Source organism: Camarhynchus parvulus, chromosome 19 (assembly GCF_901933205.1).
Source record: "Camarhynchus parvulus chromosome 19, STF_HiC, whole genome shotgun sequence".
NCBI lineage: Eukaryota > Metazoa > Chordata > Aves > Passeriformes > Thraupidae > Camarhynchus > Camarhynchus parvulus.
This window is the reverse complement of record NC_044589.1, coordinates 4,275,023-4,291,971: the sequence shown is the minus strand read 5'-3', so window position 1 is coordinate 4,291,971 and position 16,949 is coordinate 4,275,023. Positions and strand designations below refer to the sequence as shown.

General features: G+C 42.6%; 1 protein-coding gene across 1 annotated transcript; it reads left to right on the top strand.

The window, feature by feature from the left end:
- Window positions 1-9,667: 9,667 nt before the first annotated feature.
- IFT22 (intraflagellar transport 22) lies at window positions 9,668-12,832 on the top strand. The gene is made up of 5 exons (XM_030962615.1): window positions 9,668-9,748; window positions 9,975-10,054; window positions 10,142-10,231; window positions 10,850-11,052; window positions 11,942-12,832. Exons 1-5 carry the CDS (start codon window positions 9,710-9,712, stop codon window positions 12,088-12,090), a joined length of 561 nt encoding a protein of 186 aa, XP_030818475.1. The 5' UTR covers window positions 9,668-9,709; the 3' UTR covers window positions 12,091-12,832.
- Window positions 12,833-16,949: the final 4,117 nt, after the last annotated feature.

Here is a 16,949-nt window from a genome sequence, read left to right as displayed (position 1 = left end):
CCCAGCAAATCTGAATGTTTTAGCCATATTTTTACAGCTTCTATTGATTTTTTTTTAATCTCCTAGGAACTTTCTCTGTGGGCCATTACAACAAGGACTAACCACAATAGTCTGCTTTTCTTAGCTGGCTTTCACAGAGCCCCTACAAGTTGGCTTTGGTCCTTCAAAAATTTGTGGGCTGCAAGCTGAAACTTGCTGTGCTTGGTCCCATTGCATATGGACCACCACATCCACAGCAAGATCCTGCCCAGCTAAGAGCTGAAATTGCCTCCAGTATTTTCACCTTGGGTATCTGCAGTTCAGGTGGATTAACAGCAGCCATGTGCTTTCTCAGTCTTCTCTCTCCTGCCTTGTTCCACAGGCTGCTTACCTCTGTCTTCACTCTGCAAACTCTCTGTCAGTCAATGCCTCCCTGCAGCATCCTTGCCCATGCTGGACCTACCACCCAGGCTGCAGGACCTTCCTTTGGCTCCTTGCTGCAGGTGTTTCCCAGAGCCTGCTCCAGTGTGGCTTCCAGTGCCTGTGTGTTACTGGCCAACAGTCACAATGCCACTGTCACTCTCCTATTTCCCTTACAGTTCTAGCTTCACCTTAGCCTGCACATCCAGATTCACAGAACCCCTCTGATAATTGACATCACATATTTATTGGAGCATTCACATGAACCTCTCCCTTCTCTGTCTTCATTCTTTTCCCAAGATCCTATTTTCCAAAATAACTCTTCTTGTTTTCATAGACTTTGTGTCTGTTTCAATGTGATTAATCTCCTTCATTATTTTAAAATCATTTAAAATCACTGCAAGATCTCTTTTAAAACAAGATAATACCAAAGCTCTTCAGTCTTGCTTTACAACTCAAAGCTGAAAGGCACAGTATTACTGTCATTTTCCTTGCTTTATTCCTTAATCATATCCTCCTTAGGTAGAGTGAGCAGTACTGAAAAGAGCACTCTCAACAAGAACTCACCAGTGGTTTAGGTAATAACAATAACACCTTTTTGATATATATTCTGTTCTTACTGTAATGCAGCCCAACATCCTGTTCAGTTGTTGGGGTGCTTTTTTTTTCCCCTACAGCTGTGTGTTAGGCTGGGAGCTCTGGGGATTATTTAAAGAGAATATTTTCCAGATTTATCAATTTACCTTTATGACATTTGCATCTCCTCATTCCAAGGGGAGCAATCATCCAAGCAAACACCAGCACTGTTCAGTGGCACTGCCTTGCTCTTTAGCTGGCTCTCTACCCAATCTCCTCTCTTGAACCTGACAGATTCCTCCATGGAAGCAATAAAAAGGCAGCTAAGGTGCTAAATACGAAAGATTGCAGGCATTAAAGGATAAAGTCACTGCAAAGCAACAGGTTCCAAGTATTTCTTGGCTAAGCACATGTACACTAATGCTAGCTTAGGTGTTCACATTGTCAGCAATGGATTCCATACCTAATGGGCTTGGTTTCCAAAATCCATCCCTCTTCCAGGGCCTCGCTTCCATTTTTAAATGACCCAAGCTGGAGCTACTAAATTGTACTTTAGTTATATCCAGCTCCACACACAGAACACAAATCTTTTTTACCACAAGAAATGCTCTTCATCTCTCTGTTTTCTCTTCTGCCTAAGGGAGATCAATCTCTCTACAAATGCAAAACCAATCCCCAAATAATCCTCTGGGATTACACTGGCTCACAGCCCCTCATGCCACAGGGTCTCAGGCAGGAAGGATACATGGGCTGTCAGTCTACACCCAGAAAGAATCTGGTTGAACTCCCTGACCTACCAGAGCCATTAGGAAATCTCTCAGTGCCTCCCTTTGTAGCACAGGGTTCAGTGCTCTGTTATGTATCATGGCTATTGTAAGGATAATAGGAATGGAATTAAAATGACATGGTATAAATAGTAACAACAATGAAAGAAGAGAAATAAATATAAAAGAAGCAAGATGAGATGTAATCTAAAGAGAGATATAAATTGTTTTTTGGCAGAAAAGAAATTATAAAGTCTGCAAGATACTATGAAATGTTTAAACTGATTGTTGCCCAAAAGAAGAAATAAAAGCTTTTGACCAGACTAAGGAGATTTTTGGTATGTGATGGAATGGTAGGACAAGACTATCAGCCTTGCTGTGTGCCTGGAAAGAAGTGTCTCCCAGCATTTTTTGGCTCAATTCAGAGTATTTAACTCTCAGATTGTTGTGAGAAGCCCAGTGCAGTGCCCCAGTGTAGGGTGATGCCCTGTTCTGCATTGAAAACAGGTGTCCAGCTGGCTGCATTCTAGTGGAGCACTGGAGATTTGTCCCAGATTTTCTGGACATGATCTCTAGGTAATACTTGCCCTTGTTTTCAGATGTTTCAGTAAAAGCAGATAATAATTGTTCATGTACTGAGCCTTCCCTGAGTGGACTGACAATAGATGTACAGAGCTGAGCTACAGGCAGGGCAGAGGGGGATCCTGGCCAGTGTACATGGGAGGTGAGTGGATTTGGAGCTGCAGTTCTGGAGCATTTCTGGTTTGTTGGGACTGGGACACTCCATCTGTGGCTGCGACCCACAGAGGTGCAGTCCCTGACTGGGGATCAGAACAACAGCCCTGATAACCCAACCAGTCATTTCCTTAGTTTTGAAGCTGTGTTAGGTAAAGAACTACATCAAGAAAAGCTCTCCACTGTGTTTATTCATTTTAAATGGGCTTGAGATAGAATTTCTTCAAAAGGTCCTATACAATCAATCTCCATTTTTCTGTATATATTTGCAGAAGATAACAGCTTCATTAAAATATGGTGTGCTATTAACTGCAGTGAATATATAGCCTTAAACCTTAAAATGTAATGTAATTAAATAAGAAATATGAACCTAAGGAGGTTAAGTGCAATCAACCACTGACATACACATTTGATTTGAATTAAAAAACACACACAGAGGGAAATAAAGGGCCTCCGTACATACTTGGATAACAGGAAATCCCCTGGACATAAAAATAGTGAATTTAAGAATGGAGAATATAAAGGTCTAGTTCAAATTTAAGATTTTATGACTGAGGACTCCATTAAATCTTTGAACACTTACAGTAAAGAGTTTGGAATGCTTCCAGTCCTATTCTTTATGTTCTCACAAGTGACAGATTATACTTCTGAACTTCTATGGCAAAAGAAAGAAAGAGTGATTGTATTAATCCATCTAAATCTTCAGCTTGCTAATTAAGATGAAAACTATAACAATCTGTGCTTAGGTGAAGCACAGTATTTTTATAACCCAGCTCAAGACAGCATCCCTAGCCAAGCCAAAAGCAGAAGATTTAAGCTCTCAAATTATTGAAGAACAATAAAATAATGAGCCACTTAATACTAAATGATCAGCAACCTGTATTAAAGATGAACTCCTTCCTAGTGCCCAGTCTATTTTGCTTTTTATATTTCCAAGACATTCCTTGTGGTGTTTAAAATACAGAGGACAGCACAGTGCTTCAAGCCCCACCTGCAGCAGTGGAAGGAGGTTCAGTCCCTGCAGGTCTGCAGTGGCAGTTCCCTTGCAGAGGGCCAGTCTCACATACGGGTTTTTGTGGCCCAGAGATATTAAGGAGGGAATTTCAAATGAGGAGTTTGCAAGTGAGCCAAGCATTGGAAATTAATGCACTACTTTTACAAGGTTTTAAAGGGAATTGAGGCAAAATTATTAAAAATAAATCTTTTAAAGTTTAGGAAGTAGAGTTAAAAATTCATCACTGCATCCAGGTACCTAAGCAGAGGAGCAAAGATTTTATTCCAGACTTCTCAAAACATACTAATTACTGGTATAAATCTGTTGTCACTAGTGGCATATTGCCAAGAGGTAATTGAGCCTTAAATGAAAATGAATGTGAGACATGTGAAAAGACAGCTGATTTGACCCAGGATGTTAGCAGAAACATAATGCCTGGAAGGATCGTGGGGTTAAGGAACTCCCGTGATCGACCTGCAAAGTAACACATAAGTCAAACCAGAGAATGAAATTGAGAGAAAACAAAATCTTCCTGTCAGTAGGCTCTCCTCTCCTACAGGGTACATGGCAGTCCCTCTAAAGACACTACACACTGCTTTGCTTTCTTTCTATGAAGTCATTGAGGGTTTGGCTTGAGTGAATAACCAGAACAGACAACGTTAATAAATGCTGTCTCTTCCCAGACCAACACGGGTGGCAAACACCACAGCTGCCACTGAGAAACAAAGCTGACTTTGAATTCTGTACTCAAAACAAAAAGCATACGGGTCTAATAGAAAAGGATCCAAGAGTCCTTGTGAATCACAAATAACAATTACCCTGTGATTGTCTCCTTTCAGTACTTTCAGGTCTGCCACCTCTGACAGCATTTTTACCAAACATTAAGGAAAATTTTTCACCCAGCCCAACAAGGCTGCCACACTCCTCCTTCTAAGAGTAAAGGTTGCCCAACACATCCTACCACAATATTCCTCATTTGTCACCATCAGGCTGTGTTTCTCTTTGCCTTCCCTCACAAGCAGGTATTGGGAACACCAGATTTAGGAAGTCTGACTAATGGTATGTATATATGCATGCTTTAACTCCATGTACATCTCCACAGCAGCCAAAAAGTCCCATCCTTGTCTCACTTGGCCATGTCCCCACAGGTCTCCATTATCTCCCTTCTGTTTGCATCAGGCTTTTGTGCAGTTTTGCAGTAAATGGGTTCATGGAGCTGATTATTTTATTTTATTTTTTAATCCCAGAGGCATCAGGTTAGTTTTCAATTTAATCTGTTGCATCTAAACAGGTAATTGTGAGGAAGCTGGATGAAGAACTGGGGATGTGGAGGGAAGCAAATACTATTCTTTGAGTGGTAATGCAAGTGAATGTCATTTGTAAAAGAGCATATACCCACAGTGTAAATTAGAGTTCAGGCTCTGGCAGCAGGCAGTGAAGACTCTCCTGAACAGATGCTTCCAATGGTAATTCAGATACTTAAACCAGAAGCCTAAAATTAAACATCATGAATATGACAAACCCAGAGTATCTCAGTACTGTAATTCCCACAAAGAGTTGAGGTTCTGTTTACAAATGCAAATGATCCGGGCTTAAGCAGAAATACTTTTGCTTAATGTTTTTTTTTCCATGGAAGAACTGAAACCTTCCCCTGTGAGGAGCAGTGAAGACCCTCTGAAGGGCTCTCCTGCTAACACAATAAACATCTGTGGGTTCTTTCCTCCCTAATGCTGTTTTTCTAGGGGTCCCTCTCTGATGAATTAGCAGTCCCAGTAGATTGTGGCAAACAATCCCACACACCACATTTTAGGAAATGGTACTTCTTGGAACTGATTGGTTTGGTCTGCCTTAATGCAGGCAAGTTAACACCACATTATCAAATGGACTGAGGTCACCAACCTCCACCAGATGATCTACTTGATCCTTTTCAGGCCAAAAAAAAAAAAAAAAAAGAAAATGAAAAAGCTTGGATTCCTTACAGAAATCTGAGTGCTCCAAGCTGGAAGCAGTAGGCTTGGTCACTCACAGCCCACCCACCTACAGATCAAGATGGACTGGAACAACCTCCTCCATAAGCCAGAAAAGTGAAGGGGGTTGGGAGGTGGGAGGAAGAGTTTCATATTTCATCTACCACTTTTAATAGAAAACAGAATGTGGTGGGAGCTTGAAAGGAAAATAGCAAATCCCTGGAGATCCTAAGTGTTGGCCTTGCAAGTCAAAGCTGTCAATCACACCGTGTGCCCTCCAACTCTACTTCTTGAAAGATAGGAAAGAAAGGAGGAACAGACTGGCACATTCAGCCACTAGGTGTTACTGTTGCTCCACGGACTTTAGAATAAGGAAAACATCTATCAGAGGCATCATCTGCAGCTGCACCTGAAGATTTAAACCACAGAAAAGAACTCCTACTTCTGGATTCATGTACTGCACTCAAAAATCAGAACAGTTTGGTATCTTTTCTTGGGGTGGCCATAGAGGCAGATTGATGTTCCTTGGGTTTGTTTTTACATCTCTGCTTTGTTTCTCCATCTATAAAATGGAAATAAAGACCCTCATCTCCCCTGGGAAGGACTTTGAGGCCACAGATCAATAAGAGTTGAAGTCCTTGACAATCTGTTGGCATGAACAAAGCAATAAGGTTTTGCATGAGCTGTTCCTGTTGATTCCAGAATAGGTTTCCTGAGAGAGACTGAACTGAGTGTTACCCCACAGACTCATGACAAAGAGCAGGGCTGCACTACACCCCTGTCAATGCACCTTAATGTCTTGTTTCCCTTTGGTCTCTTGCCATAGCTCCACCCAAAGATTTTTCCAGAGAGCAGCCACACTTCATCCAAACCATCATTTACTTAATCAGCTATGCTTTGAGCCCCAGAGGCACATCCCTGCCCTGAGCTTCTTAACCAACAAGCTTTGAGATTACAATATTGATTTTCTCCTTAATTTTTAATAACAGGCTACAATGCTCAAAAATAGGTGTTCCTTCCTCTCAGTTCCTGTATTCCATGCCTTGCCTCCAGGTGAACCAGTATAAATAAATGGCTGATGTAATGCAGGTCCCTGTCTGCACCCACTGAAGAGCTGTTTCTGCACACACACAATAAATGTCATGCAACACACAGCAACCAGGCAGAGCCTGCCCTTCATGGTGAGCTGTGCCATGTGGTTGTACTTCTAACCCAGGCAGCATTTTCACACACAACTGGAGTGCTCCAGGGCGTGTTTCCCAAAGTTTGGAAACATTGCTACAGTACATTAAAAAAAGCACCAATACTGAGCCACAAAGGCTTATGAAAAATTTTTTTGAGTTGTTTTCATAGGAAAATTTTTATGTGCCACATTAAATGAAATACAATGCAAACTTAAAATAATGAAAGACTGAATGGTTTGCAAGTGCTCAAGTATTATCTGAAAGCTGACTGGCACTACATTTTACTGCTGCTTCCAGTAAAACCAGTAGGTCTCTACCTTGGAGGCAAATATCCTCTGATCTGCAATTCAGGCAAAAAGCATCACTTGCCCTTATACAGCAATTACTGCATCTCTCACTCAAGTTCTCACTGGCATTTCTAGAGCTTTATTAAAATATTATTGATACCTTGCAGTGGCTTTTGAGGGAAGAGGGAGGATTTTTACAAGGAAAACCACCTGAAGATGATAATTTTAGCTTGCTACCAAAACATCATGGTAGAAAACCTGCCATCTAAAAAATGCAAGACATAAAGACCATTACCAGCATTGTCTGGAAGTAGTTCACTTACTGCTGGGGTTTCCTCTCTGCTACAGTCTGACAAAGAATTTTAAATCAGTGAAGGAAAATTATTCACACATATGTGCTCTCAGCAAACAATACATCAGGCACTAACATAGCTTTACCCATATGCCTAAGGCAGATGCTGATAACATCAAATGTACTTGACTTAGATGCTTTTGAAAAGTCACCCTAAGTGGCTTGAAATCTTAATTCCCACTTTCTAAAGTGACTTCAAACTCTAAATCACACTAAATCACCATAAATCCAAAAATTGCACCCTTAGTCAGCTATGCTCTCCTTACTCTTTAGTGGCTAATATAAACACACAAAGACCCTATCTGACACTCCATCTAAAAATTAATCCTAATTGCTTTCTGGGCAGCTGCACAAACAGCCAGTTTTACCCAGTTTCAGTTACCTCTTATGCTTTATTTCCCCTTCTTCTGTGCTGGTGTCCACAATAGGACCCTTTATAACATATTTTTCTTCATGTGCTAGTGTCAGCTAATACCACATGCCAGCTGAGGCTGTCCTGGTTCTTTTCTCTGGGCCACCCTTTCTGTCTTTCCTTTGGAAGTCATGGGTCTGAAATGTGGAAAACAACAAAGCTGTGGAAAGAATTAACTATGAGTTGTCCCAGCTCATTGTGAATTTGGTCCTGAATCACACAGAACACAAACAGAAAGCACGCATCCATTCTGCTACAGCAGAATCAAATTAATGGGTAGTTACAGCTACTGCTTTTTCATTGTCTTAGTCTCATGAACCTGAAAAGAAAGGGTTTTCTGATATTTAAAATACTGTGTGAACATGGGGATGCCACTGCCACACTGAACCACTTTAAACCATCCCTACACAAAGAGTGAAACAACAAATGAGTCTCCACTGTGATAGAGAAGACTGTACCCCTCAGTGAGAGCAGAGCCTTTCTGGTTCACATTTATTAGCAGTGCTGGTAATAAACATTTACATTGTGGTAGCGCCTAGAGGCCCTATTTGAAAGCTTGTCTAGAAGTGCTATTGTACCTGGGCACTAAACAACTCTGAAGCAGCACATCTGTCTGCCAGATGTTTTATTTTCTTAGAAGCTGCCATTTCAAAAAGCCTTTTGCCTCCCCTAACAAACTTCAATAAGGATCTTCAAGAGCTTGGCTTCGTCATCCTTCCAAGGAGAATCCACAGTTAAAAGTGCAAAGAAACAAGGAAGGAGAGCACTGCTGGAGCTAGTGAGGGACACCAGAGCAGTGCAGAATGCTCTGAAGACAGAGGGCTCTGGAAGAGGGCACTGACCTCTGCCTGCTTCATCCCTCCAGGGCTGCCTGCCAGGGCACTGGGGCCAGTGCAAGAGCAGCATTGCATGGATGTGGCCAGCAATGGGGCGCAGCAGTGGGATTGGTGGTGTCTATTCCAACTTTCATTGACTTTTGGACCCTGAAAGTTTGTACAGGAGTCGTGGGATTTGTCTTCTCAGGGTTCAAAGATTGGTATCTATGGGCAGAAAAACAGACTGAGGGGGACTTTCCACTTTCTCCCACTTCTGCCCTCAAAAGTCATGAGCTGTTCCTCCTCTGCTCAGTGCTCCGGGGTCACACAGCTCAGTGGCTGGAAATCCTGTCCCCTGCTGAAAGCAGCAGCTGGGAAGTGCCAGGAGGATTTCCCCCTTACCAAAGCTGCCCTGGGCCACAGCAGCACGGGCACTGTGAAGGATCCCTTCACTCCTTTGCTGTGACACCACATTTGTTCCAGCAGGCCAAGGAGCAGGCCAGGCAGAGCAGGGATGGAGCAGGGGACAGCAAGGGGGCAGCAGGGACAAAGAACACAAAATTCACAGAATCACTGGGTTGGAAGAGACTTTTAAGGTTATCGAGTCCAACCCAGCCCCAACACCTCAACTAAACCCTAGCATCCAGTGCCACATCCAGACTTTGTTAAACACACCCAGGGACGGTGACTCCACCACCTCCCCGGGCAGACCATTCTTGTTCTTTATCACTCTTTCGGTGAAAAACTTTTTCCTAACATCCAACCTGAAGTTCATTTGGTGCAGCTTAAGACTGACTGTGTCCTCTCGTTCTGTCAAGCAAGAACACTGCGGGGACAGAGCAGGGACACAGCGAGGCAAGAGCAGGGACGCTGTGGGCACAGTCTGAGGACATGAAGGGGACATAGCAGGGAGCCCGCGGGGACGGAGTGAGGACACAGCAGACGGACAGGAAGACGGAGCGGGGACACTGAGAGGACGGAAGGGCGACATGAAGGGGACAGAGCAGTAAAGAGAGCGCGGAAAGACCGGTAACAGAGCGGGGACACGAAGCCGCCACAGCAGGGACACGGACAGAGCACGGACAGCCCACAACCCCTCACTCCGCCTCACGTCGCACCCCGCCCCTCCCGTCACGTGAGGGCGGCAGAGCCAATGGCCGCGCGCACCCGCCGCCCCGCGCGTTGCCAGGCAGCGGCCGCGGGGGGGCGCCGTGCCCGCCCGCCATGCTGAGGGCCAAGGTGCTGCTGGTGGGGCCCCGTGAGGTGAGAGCGGGCCGGGAGCCCCGGGAGCACCGAACGGCACCGCCGAGCCCCGCGGGGTCACTGCGGCGGAGGGAGGGAGGGAGGGAAGGCAGGAGAAAGCGGGGCCAGGCCTGCACGCACCGGGGCTGAGCGGGAGGGATGGCGCGGGGGGCTTGGGTGAGCGCCGACGTTGTGGCTTTGGCACATTAAATTCCTGTGTGTGTCTTTCACCCTCGCGTTGTGCCAGTCTGGCAAATCTGTGCTGGCAAACTTCGTGTCCGAGAGCACGGAAGGGATCTGCAGCTACAGCCCCACGCAGGGGGTCAGGTGAGCGAGAGCCCCAGAGGCCCCGCAGCCCCGCTCTGCTGTGCTGTGGGTGCCATCGCATCCCACCGTGCATCCATCATCCCGCAGGATCCTGGAGTATGAGAAACCGAACCTCAACGGCAACAGCAAGGGAGCTGCGTGTCGATTCGAGCTGTGGGATTGCAGTGGTGATCAGAAGTAAGCCAGCGTTGTTACTTCCTCCAGGTTGCTGAACTCCTGATAGTTCTGTTTACAAGATATTCATACTTAAGGCTCAAGCCAGTGATCTGCTTGACATGAGAACTATTCCTGACTCTTTACCTCGATATATTTTTATAGTTTCTGCTGTAAAACATCCAACGCTAGGTACTTACTCTCTGCCATAATCACAGCTGAGCTCTGTTTTGGATAAGGACTGACTCAAACAGTAAAGTCCACAAGTCCTGGAAGGAGGTTACAGATACAGGAGTCAGAGGCCCACTCTGTAATTGCCCTCATCTCCATTAAATTATGTGAGTGGACTTCAAACGATGTATGCATATGATTGAGGCCTTAATTTCTAAAAGATGGAATTGAGAATGATCCATTTTTAGGGCAATGTTTAATTAAGTTTATATGAGCATTTGACCAAATTCTACATTGTCAAAAAATCATCAAATTAGAAAACGATGGGATCAACTATCACAATAGATAAATCAAAATACTTAGAATATGATATGTAACTGGCAAGGTTACTGATGTTATACGTTTAAAAAGTACTTAATGTGTTCTTGAGTACTTAGTGTGTCAGTCTTTCAATTTTCTGTGTTTTTCAAGGTTTGAAACATGCTGGCCAGCTCTGATGAAGGACTCTCATGGTGTAATAATAATCTTCAACCCTGAGCTGCCCAGCCACCTGAAAGAAATTGAGATGTGGTACTCGTGCTTCGTGCAGCAGCAGCCTCTGCTTGACAGTCAGTGTCTCCTGGTGGCACATCACAAGCCTGGCAGTGCAGGGGACACAGAAAACCTGTCCTTGGGTAAGGAGATGGAAAACTCCATTTGTAGCTCAGAGTTTTTCATTGATCTTTGTATCTTTAAAATTGTTAATACCCCATGGCTTGCATTTTTCATCTAAATCTGTTGATTAAAGAACATTAAAGTGCTTTGAAAAAAACAGAAATAATGGATTTCAAAGGTGAGCAATATTCCTGTTTCATGGAATGGGGAAGGGAAGGTTTCAGTGGCTTCTCCAAGTGTGTATGCAGCTGAGCCAGAAATTAGAACTCCTGCCATATTTCCTCATCAGTAGCAGTTTGGTTCTTACATTGGATATTTTTTTTGGTAACAGACAATTTTAGGGCATTTAATTCTGTATTTTGGCAGTCAAAAGAACAGGAGCCCTTTGAAATAAAAGGCTAATGAGCTGCATGTTAAAATTTGCAATAGGTACCTTAGATACTGCAAAATTATTTGTGGCTGTTTATGGCTGTGAAAACACATACTCCCTTCTGGGCAACCTGTTCCAGTGTTCAAACAAGCACATGTTTATTATAGGCATTAATATATTAATACATATTCAATACAACAATATTATTCCATAATTTTGAAGTAATCAAAGAGTGTCATATCACTTCAATAATAAAACTGCACTTCAGTACTCAATTTGTTTAATTCTGCTTAACTGAATATGAGACCAAAACCAGACTTTATGCTTCAGTAATAATACACTTTGTAGAATTTAATCTGGCAAAAAGTTGTATTTGTTTGCAACACTGACAAACTCTACTGCTTTTCTCCTTGCCCTGCTCTGTGTTATCTGAGGTGTCAAACATTGTGTACCACTGAATTCCAGCTAAACTGTCTCATGATTGTGACTATTTCTTTTATAAGAGGAATATACCTAATTATTCTTATTTCTTTTCAAAGCTTATCCACTGAACAAGCTAAAATTGATACATTCCAACTTAGAGGAAGATCCTGAAGATGTTCGGATGGAGTTTATCAAGTACTTCAGAAGCATAATCAACATAATAAATGAGAGCAGAGAGAGGGAAGAAATGTCAATTATCTCATAATGTTAAAAATATACTGAACAAGGAAGAAAAAATATTATTTTCCTTTTGTAAGCTATACTATCCCAAGGAGAATTTGCCATGCTACAAATACTTCAGCCTGTGAACAACAGGTGACATCAAGTGAGCTGTGGTGCCGAGGAGGTGGCTGCATATCCAGGAATTTGAGTAACTTTGTAGCTGCACTTGGCATCAGAGGCACAGGAAGGTGTTACTATGTTAGTGTGGCCCAAAATACAAAGGTATGGGTCATGTCTTCAGAATTCCTCTGTGCAGGGCTGCTGGGAGAAGAAAGCCTGACAGAACATGAGACACTGGAGTTCTGCTGAAGCATCTGGGCAAAGTGCTCATGTTAGCTGGTGAAGGTCTTTGGAAGTACAAACTTGGAATAGAGATCTGAGAAGTCATGGTGTGAAATCCACATTTTTATGTTCCAAGTTGTCCTTGTCTTTCCCTTGAGGAGAGCACAATGCACAGCCGTTGCCTTGGCAGGACAGAGCAGGTTGCAGTCTTTCTCAAGACTAAGTTTTTCTTCTATTCCAACAAAATGAACAAAATGTTGTGAGGACAATGTTTAGGTCTCTCTGGGAGGAAGGAATTGAAATCTTGGTTTAATGCAATATTCTGACTTATGTCAGGAGCTCAAATAAGTTCTGCATTCTCCAGAGGAGGACAAGCTGTTTCAAAACTTTACTGTTCCCTGTTGCATTGAAATAAGTGGTTTCATAGATAATTTACTTTCTGATTTGTTTGGTTTGCACTCATTCCTGTTCTTCGTGTGTTTTGCTGCAGAAGACTTTTTTTTTTTGTATCATGTATTACTAAGGCAATAAAAACATTTTTAAAATGCATCCTCTTTGTTCTCCAGGGGGAAGTTAATTATGGGTTTGGGGAACTCTTAGCAACTTGTTTCATTTTTAGTAAGGAAAGTAGTGATAATGTTGTAATACATTTCAGCCTACAACAAGAGACATTTACAAAAACTTGGACCCAAGTAGTCAAAGGAATGACACCACATTGACACTGTCTTTTGATAAACATCATTTAGAGAAATTTGGTTATAAACCAGGAAACACTTCACATATTTTAGTGCAAAACAACAGAAGTAGGAGATTCTTGAGTTTTTTGGTGATCCATCTTAATTAATGTACTATTTTTGCTATTTTCATAGTTCATCTCTGAGCAGTGAGTAGCCTGTCCTTGTGCAAGTGGCATGTGAGGTGAAAGATTAAAAGATCTCTGAACAGTTCCTGTCCTGCCATTGAAGCTAAAAGGTGCAGTTGGTTCTGGGAGGCAAAGAGGGTGGTACTGAAGGAAAACACCAGTGAGAGAAAGGACGCCAGGAAATAAACAAGTGAAATAAGCAGAAAAATATGAAAATAATAGGTTGGAGGTGAATAGTGAGAGGTTGGCATTTCAGCATCTGTCTTATTTACATGGCTTTTGAACAATCAGGCTTTCTGTGCTTGCAATCAGTGTCATAGGGTGGTCTGTTGGAGGCAGTTATTAAAAATACACAGTCTAACTAGAGAACAGTTTTTTACATGCTGCCTTGGATTACTTTTTCCTTGTTTCCAGCTGTGTGGTGCTGGAGCCAATTTTTAAAATATACTGCCTTAATAAATTCAGTTTTTCCCAACAGCAACATTGTGATATTCACTGGTAAAAGACTGGTGTGAAACCTACCAAATATTTTACTTGGAATGTAAAAATGTTTGAGTGATTCCAGGGTTTAAAAGTCAATGAACTCTCCTGTTCATCACCTTGCTTCATATAAAATGTTAATCATGATCTTACTTTAAACTCAAAAAAAGTTGTAAATTACAGGTATCTATAGACTGCAACACACTGTTCATCAGAGAAGAGAAATGGTGTTAGAACCAAAGACAGATGTCTAGACTCAACTTTGTATCATCCAGAAAGGTCATAATACACAATAAATATGGAACATCATTCATAAAATCTGGCCAAGAAATGAATTTCTGTCACTGCTGAAGAGCAGTAAAAGCATAGATTCATGCAAAATTAATCCTTAGTACTGGAGAAGATAACAGAGAAAGTATTTATTCAGAAGTATCTTTCATTCATGATTTACAAAGGCCATCAGGGACACCCAGCTAGGAGAGAGGTGTGGGAATGCCAAGGAACACCCGTGGGGTCTCTGTCTCTGCCTTTCTGAGCTCTCAGAGCCTGCAGAGCCCCAGGAGGTGCCACATCCTGGTGTTACTCAGACGGTGGCGACAGTTGTGTCTCTGTGCCTGAAGCTAGGTGGTTCATGAGTGGCTCTTCTGTGCTCTGTCCTATTTCTGCAAGGAAATGCCAGGCAGGTGTAAAGGGACCTGGGAGCATGTGGCAATCAGCCACAACTCAGCTGGCAAGATGTGGGCCTGGGAGAAGGAACAGTCTAGGAACAGAGGAGAACAGCAGCTCTGCAGAAAGAGCACTCTTATTTTATTCTTCCATGCTGAGGACCTCACCACCATGCTGGGAAGTTTGTAAAGGCTTTTTGGAATGGCTGTTCCAAGAAGAGAAAGGCAGACAACCAGTGAAGTCTGTTAACTCCTCTAAAATGTAGCCTTCTTCAGGTGTCCTCAGTCTCTTAGAGTGAACAGGTCATGTCCCCTTCTCACCCTGTCAGCAGCCACGAACTCCAAACCCTGGCTTTGTATCATCTGTGCACAAATTGGGACTCTCCAAGTTCCCTATGCCTTTCTGTGGATCCCTGTCCATCCTGGAATTCAGTGGGTATTTTTTCCAGTGGTTTTTCTGTCATGGTTTTGGGAACTGAGGCTGGAATCAGGAGCATAGAACATTTTAAATATTAATTAATCCAAATAAATTCAGCCTCCAGAGTGCAGAATTCAAAGTTTCCAGGATATGCCAACCATGCAGTGAGAAAACAACCTGTCACTTCAACAGAAGTTATTCAGGTGCAACATTTTGGCACTGAGTAATGATAATTCTGACAGCTCACTTCATTTTGTTTATGATGTACAGAAATGGTTTTCAAAGTTTTATTGCTGTATAGCTACAAAACCCTTTATAGCTGTGAGTTCTACTCAAGTTCACACTCACCTCCCACAAAAGCAGTTAGGACATCATTGCTCTGGACAGGGGACCTATCTGGACAAAGAGTTAGCACAGAAATTTGATAGGGAGCAGTCAGAATCAGAGGAACTCTGCAGGGCTAAAATGCAGAATTTCAAGACTTTAGGGTTATACTTATAAAGACTGTGGCTACTTTGCAGGCTGGTCATTGAAGATATTTAAGCTCTTCAGTTGTAAGGGTTTGCTCAGGTTACCTTTTACAAGCTGTTTTCTGCACACACAGAACATTGTGAACCCAGTAATTCCTGGTGAGGATGAAGACAGTTACAGGCAGTGCTACCCAGATGTGTGACTTGTTTACAACTAAAATTTGGGAGTAGCAACAAAGCTGAATGAAACACATTTGGACCTTACCAAAAAAATGCAGCTTTCTTTTCAAGTCATATATTTTGAAGGCCAGGCCTTTGGTCTCAGTTGCTCTCAGCAGTATTGTTCTAATGGACACAATAGACATAAGAAATCCCATGTTCCTGTTTCTATTATTGTGCTGCCAAGTGACTAAAGGGAGTCATGTAGGCCCCCTCATTGAAGAGTGCCCATCCATGCTGGGGTTTTGCATGCTCAGTTTAAAATATCTAGGGTGCTGACACTCAGATGCTTTAAGAAGCAACTTCTGGAAAGTATCCAGGACCTCTTAAAATCACATCTTAAACAACTCAACTTTTCAACAGGAGTACCTTGCTCTGGAGGTCACTTGCATTTCCTCTTATTTCTCCAGAATTCTCCAGTGGTGGAATACTCGGTGCAGCAAAGATCTGCCAAATACCAATTTACCTTGTGGAGAAGTTGCCTTCCCCAAGGTGCTGGAAACACTGCAGCAGTAATTCCCCCAGCTTCAGTCAGTGCTGTGTGCACACACAGACACCATGGCCCCCAGGAGTACCAGACACCATGTGCTGCTCCCTGAGCAGTGCAGGGGTTAACTCCCCTGTACAAATCAAGACTTTTGTCACCTCAGGTGTGCATTTTTGCATTGATCCATACAGGTTATTTACTTAGGACAAGTTGGGTGACTGAGCTTTGCATAACTAGACACCTTGGAAAGGCACCTGCTTCGAATTTGCTGAGAATTCATCCTGTGAAAATTCTTCACAAACTAAAGTGGGAGCCTCTCACCTCGTGCTGGAATTATCTCTATGATGGAACTGGCTTGTCCAGGTTTGGCCACCCATGCTCAAAAAGATACACTGAGTCAGGAAAAGGCCACAGATTGGCTAAAGAAGAAAGAAACAATTGTATAAGAAGTGTTGTTTTTTTCACTTTAGCAACATAGCAAGGGGATATCCTTGATGTCTGCAAATAAATCACAAAGAAAGAAATTGACTGCAATTGCTTGGACAAGAGGTAACAGGAGCAATCAGAAAAACAGAAATGTTGAAAAGGGTTGGGCCATTGTAACTAAGGTACACAAATTTAACTATAAAGCTCTCACCATCTGCTCCTTTTGCTTATTCTCCCCCTGCCTTTAAATTGCATGTAGAAATAATTTGACCTTGAACACAGGTTTTGGATTTTGTTTTATCTTTTTTTTCCTGAAAGACACAAAAAGCAGAGGAAATCTAATGCATTCTGATTGTGTCTAATAATCTAACCTAAAAGGCAGCTTTGGCACAATACTAAATGTGAACAAACTAGCCAACCAATAACTCCAGTCTGGAAGTTAAAGAAGGTTTCTAACAGAGTGGGGAAAACCTGGTTCCATAACAGTGTTTAATTAGCAGTTTGTGATAGATTGTCACTGGACTTGATCCTTC